General features: G+C 37.7%; 1 protein-coding gene across 21 annotated transcripts in view; it reads left to right on the top strand.

Annotated features, from left to right (window-relative positions):
* Wdr27 (WD repeat domain 27) overlaps positions 1-9839 on the top strand; it is a 118199-nt gene extending 108360 nt beyond the window's left edge. For all 21 annotated transcript variants that reach the window (XM_063280900.1, XM_039100076.2, XM_063280899.1 and 18 more), the window contains one exon: positions 9581-9839. In XM_063280900.1, coding sequence (XP_063136970.1) covers positions 9581-9631 — 51 coding nt within the window. In that variant the 3' untranslated portion in view covers positions 9632-9839. The remainder of the gene's footprint in view (positions 1-9580) is intronic.
* The last annotated feature ends 2367 nt before the right edge of the window (positions 9840-12206 follow it).

Raw genomic sequence — 12206 nt, 5'->3', positions numbered from 1 at the left:
GATACAAATGCCACAACCATCTGAAAGGTACTCACATTTGTCTCATTGATTTCTAATTTTTAAAACTCAACATGTGTGCGGTTTAATATAGTTTTCTCTGATAAAGTCTGCTAAAGATGCCATGCAAATGAATGAGTATAATATTATTTTGAAATTTGAAAGTAAGTGCAGCTTTATTCCAACATGAAATCAGATATATTTTGTGGCCTTTAAAATTAGAATTAACTTCTTCTTCTAGAACAGTGTGGACATGAGGCCAAACTCTGTTATGTCAGTATCTGTGCATTATTTTCAGGACTATGTGCTTAGCCTGGCACTGATATATTTATAAATGTATTTTTGTGTCAGCCTTCTCTTTGGTCCAGTGCTGATCCTCAGTATCACTGCTCTAGAGGCAGTGGGACCTGGGAGAATGGAGCTAATGAATGAGGCAGACTAAAGTCCCATGCAACAGCCAACAAAAATGAGTAATCTGAGGTAAACTCATTCATGTCTGCTGCATACCTGGGAGGAGCATGGAAACATATTCTAAGAACAATTTTGTTTTAAAGAAACAGCTCACAAGATTCTTGTCTTGTTTGCTTGGAGTGTTTTCGTAAGCACTTAGAATTCTCACGTGACTTCATTCCTGAACCATGTTCTGGCACTCAGTCAGAAGGGAATATGAACAATTTTTAAAAATACAGGAAAGGAACATACAGAATAAATGTAGGACACTGTGAAAAAACCCAAACCTCAAAATACAGGCACAGAGGAAGAAGAAACCCAAACAAATGACATAAATTCAACAAGATTGTAGAAGAAAACTCCCAAATAAGGAATCCATGTAGATACAAGAAGCACACAGAACACTAAGTAGACTAAACTAGAAAAGAAAATCCCACAGCATATCATAACTAAATTACTAAGTATACATAACAAAGTGTTTTGAAAGTCAGAAGAGAAAAAAAAAACAAGTCACATATAAAGGAAAATACATCAGAATAATGGCTGATTTCTCAATGGAAACTTTAAATGGCAGAATGTGGAGCAAGGCATTCTAAGTCCTGAAAGACTATTACAGCCAACCTAAAATAGTATACCCAGCAAAACTATCTGCCATGATTGAAGGAGAAAGAAAAATTTATGATATATATGGTCTAAAAATGATATCCAACACACTAAGAAAAATACAGGAATCATTACTTCAGGCTGAAGAGAGGAATGAGCTCAGCAGAGAGATCATGGAAAGAAATATGATGTCATAATTATTAAAACACAAAGCTCCACAAGAATACAAACAATAACACCAAAAATTAACACGATGGCTACAATTAACTCACATTTCAATCATAACTTTAAAGTATCAATGGCTGCAATTCTTCAAAGGATACAGACAGACTGAATGGAATACATCTATCTTCTGTCTCTAAGAAACATGTCTTCATTTTCAAAGATTGGTACTGCCTTAGAGTAAAAGGATGGACAAAAATACTTTAGTCATATGGGACCAAAAGTAAGTAGGTATCATTGTTTAATATCTGACAAAATAAACTTCAAACCAAAACTAAACAGAAGACATAAGGAGGGATACAACAGTTAACTAAGAAGATATTGCTATTTTAAATGTATTTGCACCAAACTTTGGGCACCCAATTTTATTAAAAAATTCTACTACTGGAATTAAAGACATGGATTAACAATGTATTAATAGTAAGCCGTTTTGTTGTCTCACTCCATTCAATAGACAGGCCTTCAGAACAAAAATAAACAGAAATACCAGAATTCATTGACACCACACATCAAATGGACTTGATATACTCATCAGTACATGGAAACTTCTAAAATATATCACATACCTGGACAAAACCCAAATCTTTAAAAATTCAAAAAGATTGAAACAACTTCTTGTTATCCTCTCTGATCACATTGCAATAAAACATAAAGTTGAGAGCAGACAAATCTCTAGTAGTTACAAAACTCATGGAGATCAGTCAACTCATGAGTCAGTGATGAGTGTGTCAGAGAAGAAAGAAAGGAAGAAGAAAGAAAGAAAGAAAGAAAGAAAGGAGGAAAGAAAGAAAGAAAATTCTGGAACTAAATGGAAACTAGAGCATAACACAAGACTTGTGGGACACATAGAAAATGGTCCTATAAGGGAAGTGTCTAACTAAATCAGAAAGTCCATGCATAAGTGACTTAATGATGCAACTTGAAAAGTTGGAAAAATAACAAACCAGGTCCAAACCCAGTCAATGGCAAGAAATAGTAAAAATCAGAGCAGATACCAATGAAATAGAAACAAAGAAAACAACAGAAAGAACTAATAAGTCTAAAGAGGGCTAGCTCTTTGAGAAGATAGACAAGGCCGGGTGACTATTTGTTCAACTATACAAAAGAAAGAAAAGCCAATTAGTAGACCTGGAAATAAACAAGGAAGCTTTACAACAGACACTAAAGGAATTCAGAATATTAGAAGGTAGTATGTTAAAAACTGTACTCCATTCTTCTGTAAAACAATAAAGTAAAATAATGGATGAATTTCTAGATTGATCCAAGCCACCAAAATTAAACCAAGAACAAATTAAAAAACCTAAATAGACACATAAAGATGAGATTCAAATAATAAAAAGCTTTACAGATTTTTTAAAAGGGGTGGGGCTAGGTTCAGAGGATTTGCAGCAGAATTCTACCAGCCGTTCTTTTCTTTTCTTTTCTTTTTTACAATGTGTGTGTGTGTGTGTGTGTGTGTGTGTGTGTGTGTGTGTGTTTTATAGCAGTTCAGTTTTTCTATAAGATAAATTTATCTTACTATGAGGTACAATTTGTATGTGAAAGATGAGATAAATACTTTATTTCCCATCTCTTACACTTTGTTAGGACAATGTGTCACACACAATTTGTCAATACAATGTGTTGGTGCCCTGGAAACTTAAAAAAAAGAAATAAAAAGGTAGTTAATGTGATACTTCTAGTGATAAAACTTTTTTAAATTGTGCCTCCTACTTCTGCCAGCAGATAGTAACACAAAATAACATTGCTTTGTTTTAAAATGATAAAAAGTGCCTTTTGTAAGGGTCCACAGCAGTACTGGAGCAATCTGTCCCTGTAAGTGGTGGCCAGTCTTCACTCTGCTTGACTGATTTTCCTGTCTTGTCTTCATTTGTTCTTCTGGGGAGAACTTTGAGAGTGGAGCAGCTTCATCAGTCTCAGACTGATTCGATTGTTTGTTTCCTGATTGATTGCTGATCACCTGACAGTCTTTTTTTTTTTCCATCTTTATTAACTTGGGTATTTCTTATTTACATTTTGATTGTTATTCCCTTTCCCAGTTTCCGGGCCAACATCCCCCTATCCCTTCCCCCTCCCCTTCTATATGGGTGTTCCCCTCCCCATCCTGCCCCCATTACCACCCTCCCCCCAGCAATCACGTTCACTGGGGGTTCAGTCTTATAGCCAGCCATTCTTAAAATTCTTTTAAAAGACAGAACCAGAAGGAGCACTACCTAACTCCTTCTATAAAGCCAGTATCACTCTAACATCCAGACTAGGTAAAGACACAGCAACAAAGAACTACAGAACAATATTCCTGATGAGCATTTATTAAGAAATTTTCAAAAATATATTGATATATTGATGTATATCAATACTATATAGACATATATCGTAAAGATTATGCATGACGAATAACTTGTCTATATATTTGAATGTAGGGGTAATTCAACAGATGCAAGTCAATAAATGTTAATGTATCACAAAAATGGACTTAAGGATGAAAATTACAAGATCATCTCAGTAGACACAGAAAAAGTCTTTGGCAAAACCTAGCATGCCTTTATGATAAACGTTCAAGATAGAGTATGGGTAGAGGGAACATAGTTTAAAATAATAAAGCCATATATGAGAACCCACAGCCATCATAATCCCCAATGGAAAAAGCTTAAAGCAATCCCATCCCTGTCAGGAATACGACACAGATATCCCATATCCCCACCTCTGTTGAGTGTTGTGCTCAAGTCCTAGCTGGGGAAATAAGGCAGGAGAAGATGGAAAGGGTACATACAGGGAAAAAGTCAAACCATCCCTATTTGCTGATGACATGATACTATACATTAGGGGTCCTAAAGTTCTACCAGAAAACTTCTAGAAACAGTAAGCAAATTTAGCAATGTGGCAAGATATAGAATGGCCTTTTCATATATCAACAACAAATGTACAGAGAAAGAGATTATGGACACAGTTTTATTCACAATAGCTTCAAAGAAAAGAAAATGTCTTAGGAATAAAGTTAACTAAGGAAGTGAAGGACCTCCACAATGAAAACCTCTGAAGAAAGAGATAAAGAAAAACACTAAGAAAAGGAAAAATATCTCATGCTCATGGAATGGTAGAACTACATTGTGAAAATGATCATTTTACTAAAAATTATTTATAGATTCAATGCATTCACAGTCAAAATCCACACCACATTCACAGAATTAGAAAACAGTAATCTAAAATTCATATGGAACCACAAAAGACCCCAATGTAGTCCAAAGTATCCTAAACAAAAAGAACAATGCAGGAATGAGTACAATTCCAGTTCTTTGGATATATTATAGAGCCACATTAATAAAAACATGGTATCAGCCCAAAACAGATCCATACACACCAGACTATTGAAATAAAAATTTAAAACTCAAGCATGAGGTCATGTAATGTCATGGGTTTTATATTAACAAGGATACCCCCCCAAACCTATAAGCTGGAGAAAGGAGCATCTTCAACAAATGGTACTGGGAAAACTGGATGGAAGAAAACATAGGCAGAGCCCTACATGGCATGGATGTAGGAAAGCAGGACTCTTCACTTTCCCGAGGATTAAAGCCAACAGCTGACAAATGAGACATCATAAACTTAAAAAGCTCTGCACAGCTAAAACACTCAACTAGATGAAGAGGAAGCCCACAGAGTGGAATTGAAGCTCTCTTAGTTGTACAGGGACAGAGGAGTAATAGCCAGAATATTTAAAGAACTCAAAGAGCAACAACAAATAATGTCCCATTCAAAACATGGGTCTTGGACTGGAACAGAATTCTCAAAAGAAGAAACGATCCTAAGGTATATCTCAAAGAACATTAATCATATCTAGAAATACACACATAAAACAACTTTAAGGTGTTGTCTTACCCCATTCTGACTAGCAATTCTGGAGAGCATGTGGGAAAAATAATTTTCAAAGGGCTAAAAAAAAAATCTATCATATGACCCAGATAGTTCACTTCCTGGCATATGCCCAGAGGGCAAGATATCCCCATTCACTGATAACTTGCTCAGCTGTGTTCATTGCTGCCCCATTCTCAATAGCTAGGCAATAGAGACAACCTAAATGCTCTTTAACTGATTAATAGTGATAATGTCAGATTCCAGTGTGTTTGAATTACAGATGTGTACTCCCACACAAACCCATTGAAAGACAGATGTTGTATTCATGATTCACTCTTACTAGTTACAGACACCTTCAGGTGCGTGTGTGTGTGTGTGTGTGTGTGTGTGTGTGTGTGTGTGTGTGTATGTGTGTATTATGTTTGTGTGTGGTATAATATGTGAATATGTGTGGTGTGGTATGTATGACATGTGAATGAATCTGGGATATGCATGTGTGTGGAATGAATGCATGAGTGTGGTCTCTTTTGTGTAGTATGTGGTGTGAGTAGGTATATGATATGTATGTTTATTTGGTATGTACACGAGTGTGGTATGTGGTACATATATGTTTAGTATGTATCAGTTTGTGAATGTGTGTGGCCTGTATGTGTGTGAGATATATATTTATTTTGAGTGTATGGTATGCATGCATATATGTATATATATAATGTGTGTGTAATATATGTGTGGTATATGAATGTATATGTGGTATAAATGTGTTGTATATTTGTGTGAGGGTGGGGAATATTGATGTGTGTGTGCTATGTATGTGTTTGTGTGCTATGTATATAGGTATATGTGTTTGTGATGTGTATGTGTGGTATATATATGCTTGTGTGACTATATATGCACTTAGGTGAGAAAATAGTCAATCTGATAATATAAAGTTCATAATACTTTTAAAATGGTTTTATTTCTGTACTATCAGTGGGAATGGCACCCAGTTTCAAATTAAGTACTTTTAATATTCTGTTTTTCTTAGTTCATTTAGTCAGACTTGCCAATTTTGTTGATCTTTTCAAAGAATCAATTTCTGATTTCATTGATTTTTTCCTATTTTTAATGTTAACGTTTTTTACTTCACAATGTATATATGTTAAAATGTCATGTTGAACACTGTATATATTTCCATGTAATCTTTGTCAAGTTTTAAAAGGTAAAAAGTAAATATCTGTCTGTCTGTCTGTCTGTCTCTCTCTCTATCTCTACCTCTATATCTATATATAAATTCTTTAAAAAACCCAGAGTAATCTTAATGCCATAGTGAGAATTTTACATATATATAATATATTTTGGTCATATTCAACTCCTATTACTCTCTTATGTCTTCTGTGTGTGTGTGTGTGTGTATGTGTGTGTGTGCGTGTGTGCATGTGTGAGTGAGTGTGTATGTGTGTGCATGTGTGTGTGTGTGCGTGTGTGTGTGTGTGTGTTCCAATGAAGTTTATTATGTGGTCATGGAAGAGGGATTGTTTACAGGGTCATGATCATCTTTTAATGGCTACATCACTAAAAATAAAAGTTTCTTCTTCTCCCCAGACCATTAACTTCCAGTCCTGTTTGCATGTTCATATGTATTTTAGTATTTATTTCCTTTCTCTGACAGCTCTGAGATGTGTTGTTCCTAAGAGACTTGTTTCTAGTTCTTTAAGATGTAAAGTTATGTTGTTGATTTGAGATCTTTTAAAATATAAACATTATAACTGGTTTTTAGACCTACTCCTTTGCTCACTTTTTGCGTGCTAGATTTTCATTTGTAGTCATATCTCAAACATGTCTCCTGTGGTCCATTGGTTCTTTCGAGGGCTTGCATAGCAGGCATGAAACCTGGGTTCAATTCCTGGTACTGTATAACCCAGTACTCTATATGCCTGTAAGCCCTACACTTGGGAAGTGAAAGCAGGAAAATCAGACGATCAAGGTCATCCTCGGCCTCAGTGAGTTTGAGGATACACGAGATCCTATCTCAAAAAGAAAAAGAATTTCAGTTTTACAATTGTTAGGGTCTGTCTTCATTTAATGTGGACAGAGAGGGTTCTTTGTATCATACCTCTCTTATTCAAATTACTGAAATATAGTTTAGCAAATGGTCTATTCTAGAGCACTCCCCCTGGGTAGTTGAGAAGAATGCACATCTTCTTGTTTGGTATTTTCTCTGTTTTCTAGATCTAGTTGGTTGATTATATTGTTTGAGCCCCTTATACCCTTAACTTCCTTCCGTCAATGGAGATAAGAGAATACAGAGAGTGTTGAAATCCCTGTTATTGTCAAAAATATTTCTCTTAGTCCTTTATATTTCTTTATCATATATTTGAGTGGTCTCTGTGATATATGTGAATTCTTCTATCATTGTATCCTGAGCTATTGAAATGTCAATCAATATACAATATCCTTTGCTTATACCCTTTTTTTTTTTTTTCCCCGGAGCTGGGGACTTAACCCAGGGCCTTGAGCTTCCTAGGCAAGCGCTCTCCCGCTGAGCTAAATCCCCAACCTGCTTATACCCTTTTTATTTAAAGTCTGTTTTTCTGAGTCATCTCCACTCACATTCCATGTTATTTGCATGAAATGTCATTTTTCTATTTCAATTTATTTATGGTATTGTATCTAGAATGAGTTTCTTGTAGACAGCATGTAGTTGGATCATTTGTTTTAATACATTTTCCCAATATCTACAATTTTTGTTGAGTTCAACCTACTTGCATTTAAAGTAATTATCGATAAGGAGAGAGCTGATTTGCTTACTTTCTTCACATAGGTTTAGCTCCCCCTCCTTTCTTGCATCATGCTCTTCCTTTGTCTTTAGTCAATTCTTACAGTGAAATGGTTCAAAGTATTTCATTTTTCCTTTGTGTATATTTCATAAATAGTCTTTGTGCAAAGATTCCGCTTAGCTTATTATAGTTGAAATATTTGAATTTCATCTATACTAGTAACTTCAATAACGCAGAGAGAGAGCTATGCCTTTTCTATATATCACATTTATTCCAGCCCTTTTTAACTTGGTCTCTCTTTCCACCTTTTCCTTATTTCCTGGGGTCAAATTCAGTTGCCAAGTTTGAGCAGAAAATGCTTCTAAGACTGAGACATCTCACTGGCCTTCTTTCAGTTATTAAAAATTACAATCTTATTTATATAATGTGCTGCTCAAAAGATAAGCCAAAATAATAACTTTTAAATACACTTGCTTCTTGAATAAATTTATGAAAGTGTAGAGTTATAAAACCAAGTCACAATATTAATTTTTGACACTAATAATTATTTTATTAATGTATTTGTCTATTTAAAATAGTTACTGAGGACCTGAAGAAATAGCTCAGTGGTTAAGAATTCTGATTGCTCTTTCAGAGGACCTGGACTCAACTCCCAGCACCTACATAATGGATCACAACCATCTGTAACTTCATTCCAGGCAATCTGATGCCCTCTTCTGGGCTCCATGGCACTACATGCACATGGTGCATAGATACACATGTAGGCAAAGCACCCATACCCATAAAATAAGTCACAGAGTTCTATTACAATTAAGTTAATTTAAAACTTACTCATATCTCTGCCTTTATTAAGACCTTTATCCTCATGTAGCTTTGAGTTCATGTTTAAAGTACTTCTGCTTCAGTTGAAGGGCTCCCTCCAGACCTTCTCACAGGCTTGGGTCTAGTGTAATGAACTTCCTTGGCCTTTACTTACCTGAGAAGTGTCAATCATGACTCAAATGTATTCACTCCACACAGTATGCTTGGTTGACAGACACCTTTTCTTTCAACCTCTATAGTCTGTCAACTACCTTAGTCAGTTTGGCTTGTGGTTCAGCCTGCAGGTGTTTATTTTCATGTCATTTGTATATAAAGTAAAATCTTTAAATATTCTCTCTGATTCTTTTCTTCTTGTCCTGAGACTCCTGCAGGCACACATTGGTCTGTTTGACAATGTCCCATGGGTTCTTTACTCTCTAGTGCCACCCCATTTGAAGTTAAGATCTTGTCTCCCTGTCTGTCCTTAAACTTGGATGCTCCTAAGGTCAAAGAATCTCAGATACTAAAGCACAGTGGAACATATGTTGGCCTATTGGAGTGTAGATATCACACTGTATGTGTTGGACTAATGGAGTGCAGGTATCACACTGTATGTGTTGGACTAATGGACTGCAGATATCACACTGTATGTGTTGGTCTAATGGAGTGCAGATATCACACTGTATGTGTTGGCCTATTGGAGTGCAGATATCACACTGTATGTGTTGGACTAATGGAGTGCAGGTATCACTTTGCAACAGACTTCACTAACGTAATAGATTTTGCTCTTTGACCTGAACATTACAAATAATGTATAAACTTTGTAACTATTTTTCTCATTGGTTACTCAATAAATAAAAAACGACTTAAGTAATATTGTTCTTTACTTTTTATTACAGCTTATCACAGCCACCTTAGATGGGAAACTTCAGCTATTTGTGGCTGAGTGACAGCTGACCTGCTGGTAAGAATACAAGAAGAAAGGAGAGAAAGAATCCATGGCTTAGCTATTTGAAGTGGACGGGCAGTTTCCATAGGAGACCCTTGCTGGATTCCTCTTCTGTAGGACTGACCCCCATGTGAGAGTCCCTCCTCTTAAGAAAACCTTCATGGGAATCCTGGAAATGATGTTCTTCAATAAAGATGAGCCAGTGCCTCTTTCATGACTGGATCTTGAGGGGAGGTAGAGATGGAGAGAGAAGAAAGGAGGGGGCATGAAGCAGCACTGGACACTACAGTAGCCAGCTCATCTTATTCTGCCTCATGCCCGCCACCATGGCAGCTGCAACAGAGGGTTCAAGGCGGCAAGGATGCCATGGCCCTATGTTGTGCTCCTGGATGTCCTACCTTGGTCTCTTTAGGATGAGCACAGCCCAGGGGCAGAAGATGGATGAGCCATACTCAGTCCAGTCTTCTCAGTCTCCAATTAGATGGTTCTTAGGATTCCTTTTGGTATTTGAAAGATAAAATGATTCATATTCTGGGGAATATGTCATGGATTTGCACAACATTGGCACATCCATGTGTTTGAAGACATCAAAGCAAGAATGTGGTCGAGGTCCCAAGCCTGGCCACAGAGGGATTTGGCCCAGACCTTCTGGAATAAGCAAATTTTGTTCATTTTTCCCATTCCCTTGAAAGGCTTTCTTTGCAGATGTGGGCCTCATTCTTTTTCACCCAATTTAAAGAAACTTCTCTGCATTCCAAGCCTGCTCTGGGAAGGAGCTGACCTTTCCTATATAACATGGCCATTTTCTGTGCCGTGCGTGTAGCAGGGGGTGAGTGGAGAAAAGGTAAAGTGTGCATTGCAGGTGTGGGCATCTATGGGTCCTGGGGGCACACAGGCCACAGTGACAGGCCCTCTAGAAGCTCCTTTTCAGTCTGATGATCAAACCAAACTACTTGGAAATTGAACTATTTGCCTGACCACAATTTGAATCATAGAAATGCCTCATTTGAATGTGTTCTTAAAAAAAAAAAGTGGCCCTAAAACCCTGCCTTCATTCCTGTTACTCTTTCCTTTTTCATTTTATTCCATTTTTTTACCAACCAAAGTTTATTCATATTCTATTAGAATCAGCTTGCTTTGGTTTATTTCTTCTGCATAAGTTCCCTCCTTATTCCTGACTTTGCTGTGGTGTTAGCTTTACGATGCCCTGTGCTCAGAGCTCATGGCAGCTGCCAGCACCAGAGAGGCTGAGATGGCTCCATATACTGCAGGGGTTTCTCCTCGTGGTAGGAAATTTTCTCAGATAAGTAGGCAACAATTTACGGTAGCTGTTCAGGCTCCTAGTCCCTTGGGGTATGTAGTCCTCATGTTATCTCCCGGCTGCTTATAAGAGGAGTTTCAAATTGAGCCACAGAAGCCAGCACAGCAGCAACTGGGACTCCAACTCTCCCAAAGATTAGTGTGCCTAAGACTCGGCCCCTCCCCAGCCTGTGACAGCTTGGTTTCCTGGAGGGGCCACCACTTGAGACCGGTGTCAAGGACCACTGCTTTGATTTTCTCTAATAGTACAAAAGAAGAGATGCTGATGAGTGCAGGTCCTGGATGAAAGGTGTTAAGGGAAAGTAAAACGCAAAGTTATACTACTCTGCCAGTGCCACCCGCCTCCAAACCCTCAGACGCCACATCAGTCACTGTGTTAGCACTTACCCCTAACACTCAGACATCATTTCAACTTTGAAGTAGGTAATGGCCACCTCTTTCTACCCCTATTTTGTTCAAATATCGTAAGTTATGTAGGCATTGTTGTGGGTTGAACCTGAAGAATCTCTGCAGGATAATGCTTTCTATACTTGTTCCCAGCTGGAAGCACTATTGGGTGCTCCACATCGGGAGCAAGGGCTTGACTCACGCTTCCTCTACACAAGCTAGAGTTGTCCAAAAGGAGGAAACCTCAACTAAGAAAATGCCTTCAGAAGATCCAACTGTAAGGCTTTTTCTTAATTAGTGATTGGTAGGGAAGGACCCAGTACACTGCAGGTGGTGCCCACCCCTGAGCTTGTGGTCCTGGGTTCTATGAGAAGGCAGACCAAGCAAAGCCATGATGAGCAGGCCAGTAAGCAGCACCCCTCCATGGCTTCTGCGGCAGCTCCCGCCTCCAGGTTCCTGCCCTGCATGAGTTTGTGCCCTCACTGCTTTTGATGATGAACTGTTATGTGGAACTGTGAGGAAAACAAACTCCTTTCTCTCCAAAGTGCTTTTGGTGATGGTGTTTGATCACAATAGTAGTAACCCTAACTAAAATAGCCAGGCTTTTAGACCCCAGAGTGAGCACTTTGTTGCTCATCCTGGGTGACTGAGAGACCATTGTTTCCACATTTTCTGAATGTCCACTTACTGGGTTGCATTTCAGAAAACACTACTCTTTTGCCTCAACAAATTTAAATGTGAGCTTTCTTGGAAATTCCCTGGAGTGTGTCCAGAACCTTTGAATGTATTATCTTTTGTGTTAGGCAACAAGTCTGACTGGAAATGAGATATGAAAATAAGTGGCTTTTCTAGACGGATAAATGAATTTC

The sequence above is a fragment of the Rattus norvegicus genome, chromosome 1 (genome assembly GCF_036323735.1).
Source record: "Rattus norvegicus strain BN/NHsdMcwi chromosome 1, GRCr8, whole genome shotgun sequence".
NCBI classification, from domain to species: domain Eukaryota; kingdom Metazoa; phylum Chordata; class Mammalia; order Rodentia; family Muridae; genus Rattus; species Rattus norvegicus.
The sequence above is the reverse complement of the archived record's forward strand: the minus strand, read 5'-3'. Positions and strand labels throughout refer to the sequence as shown.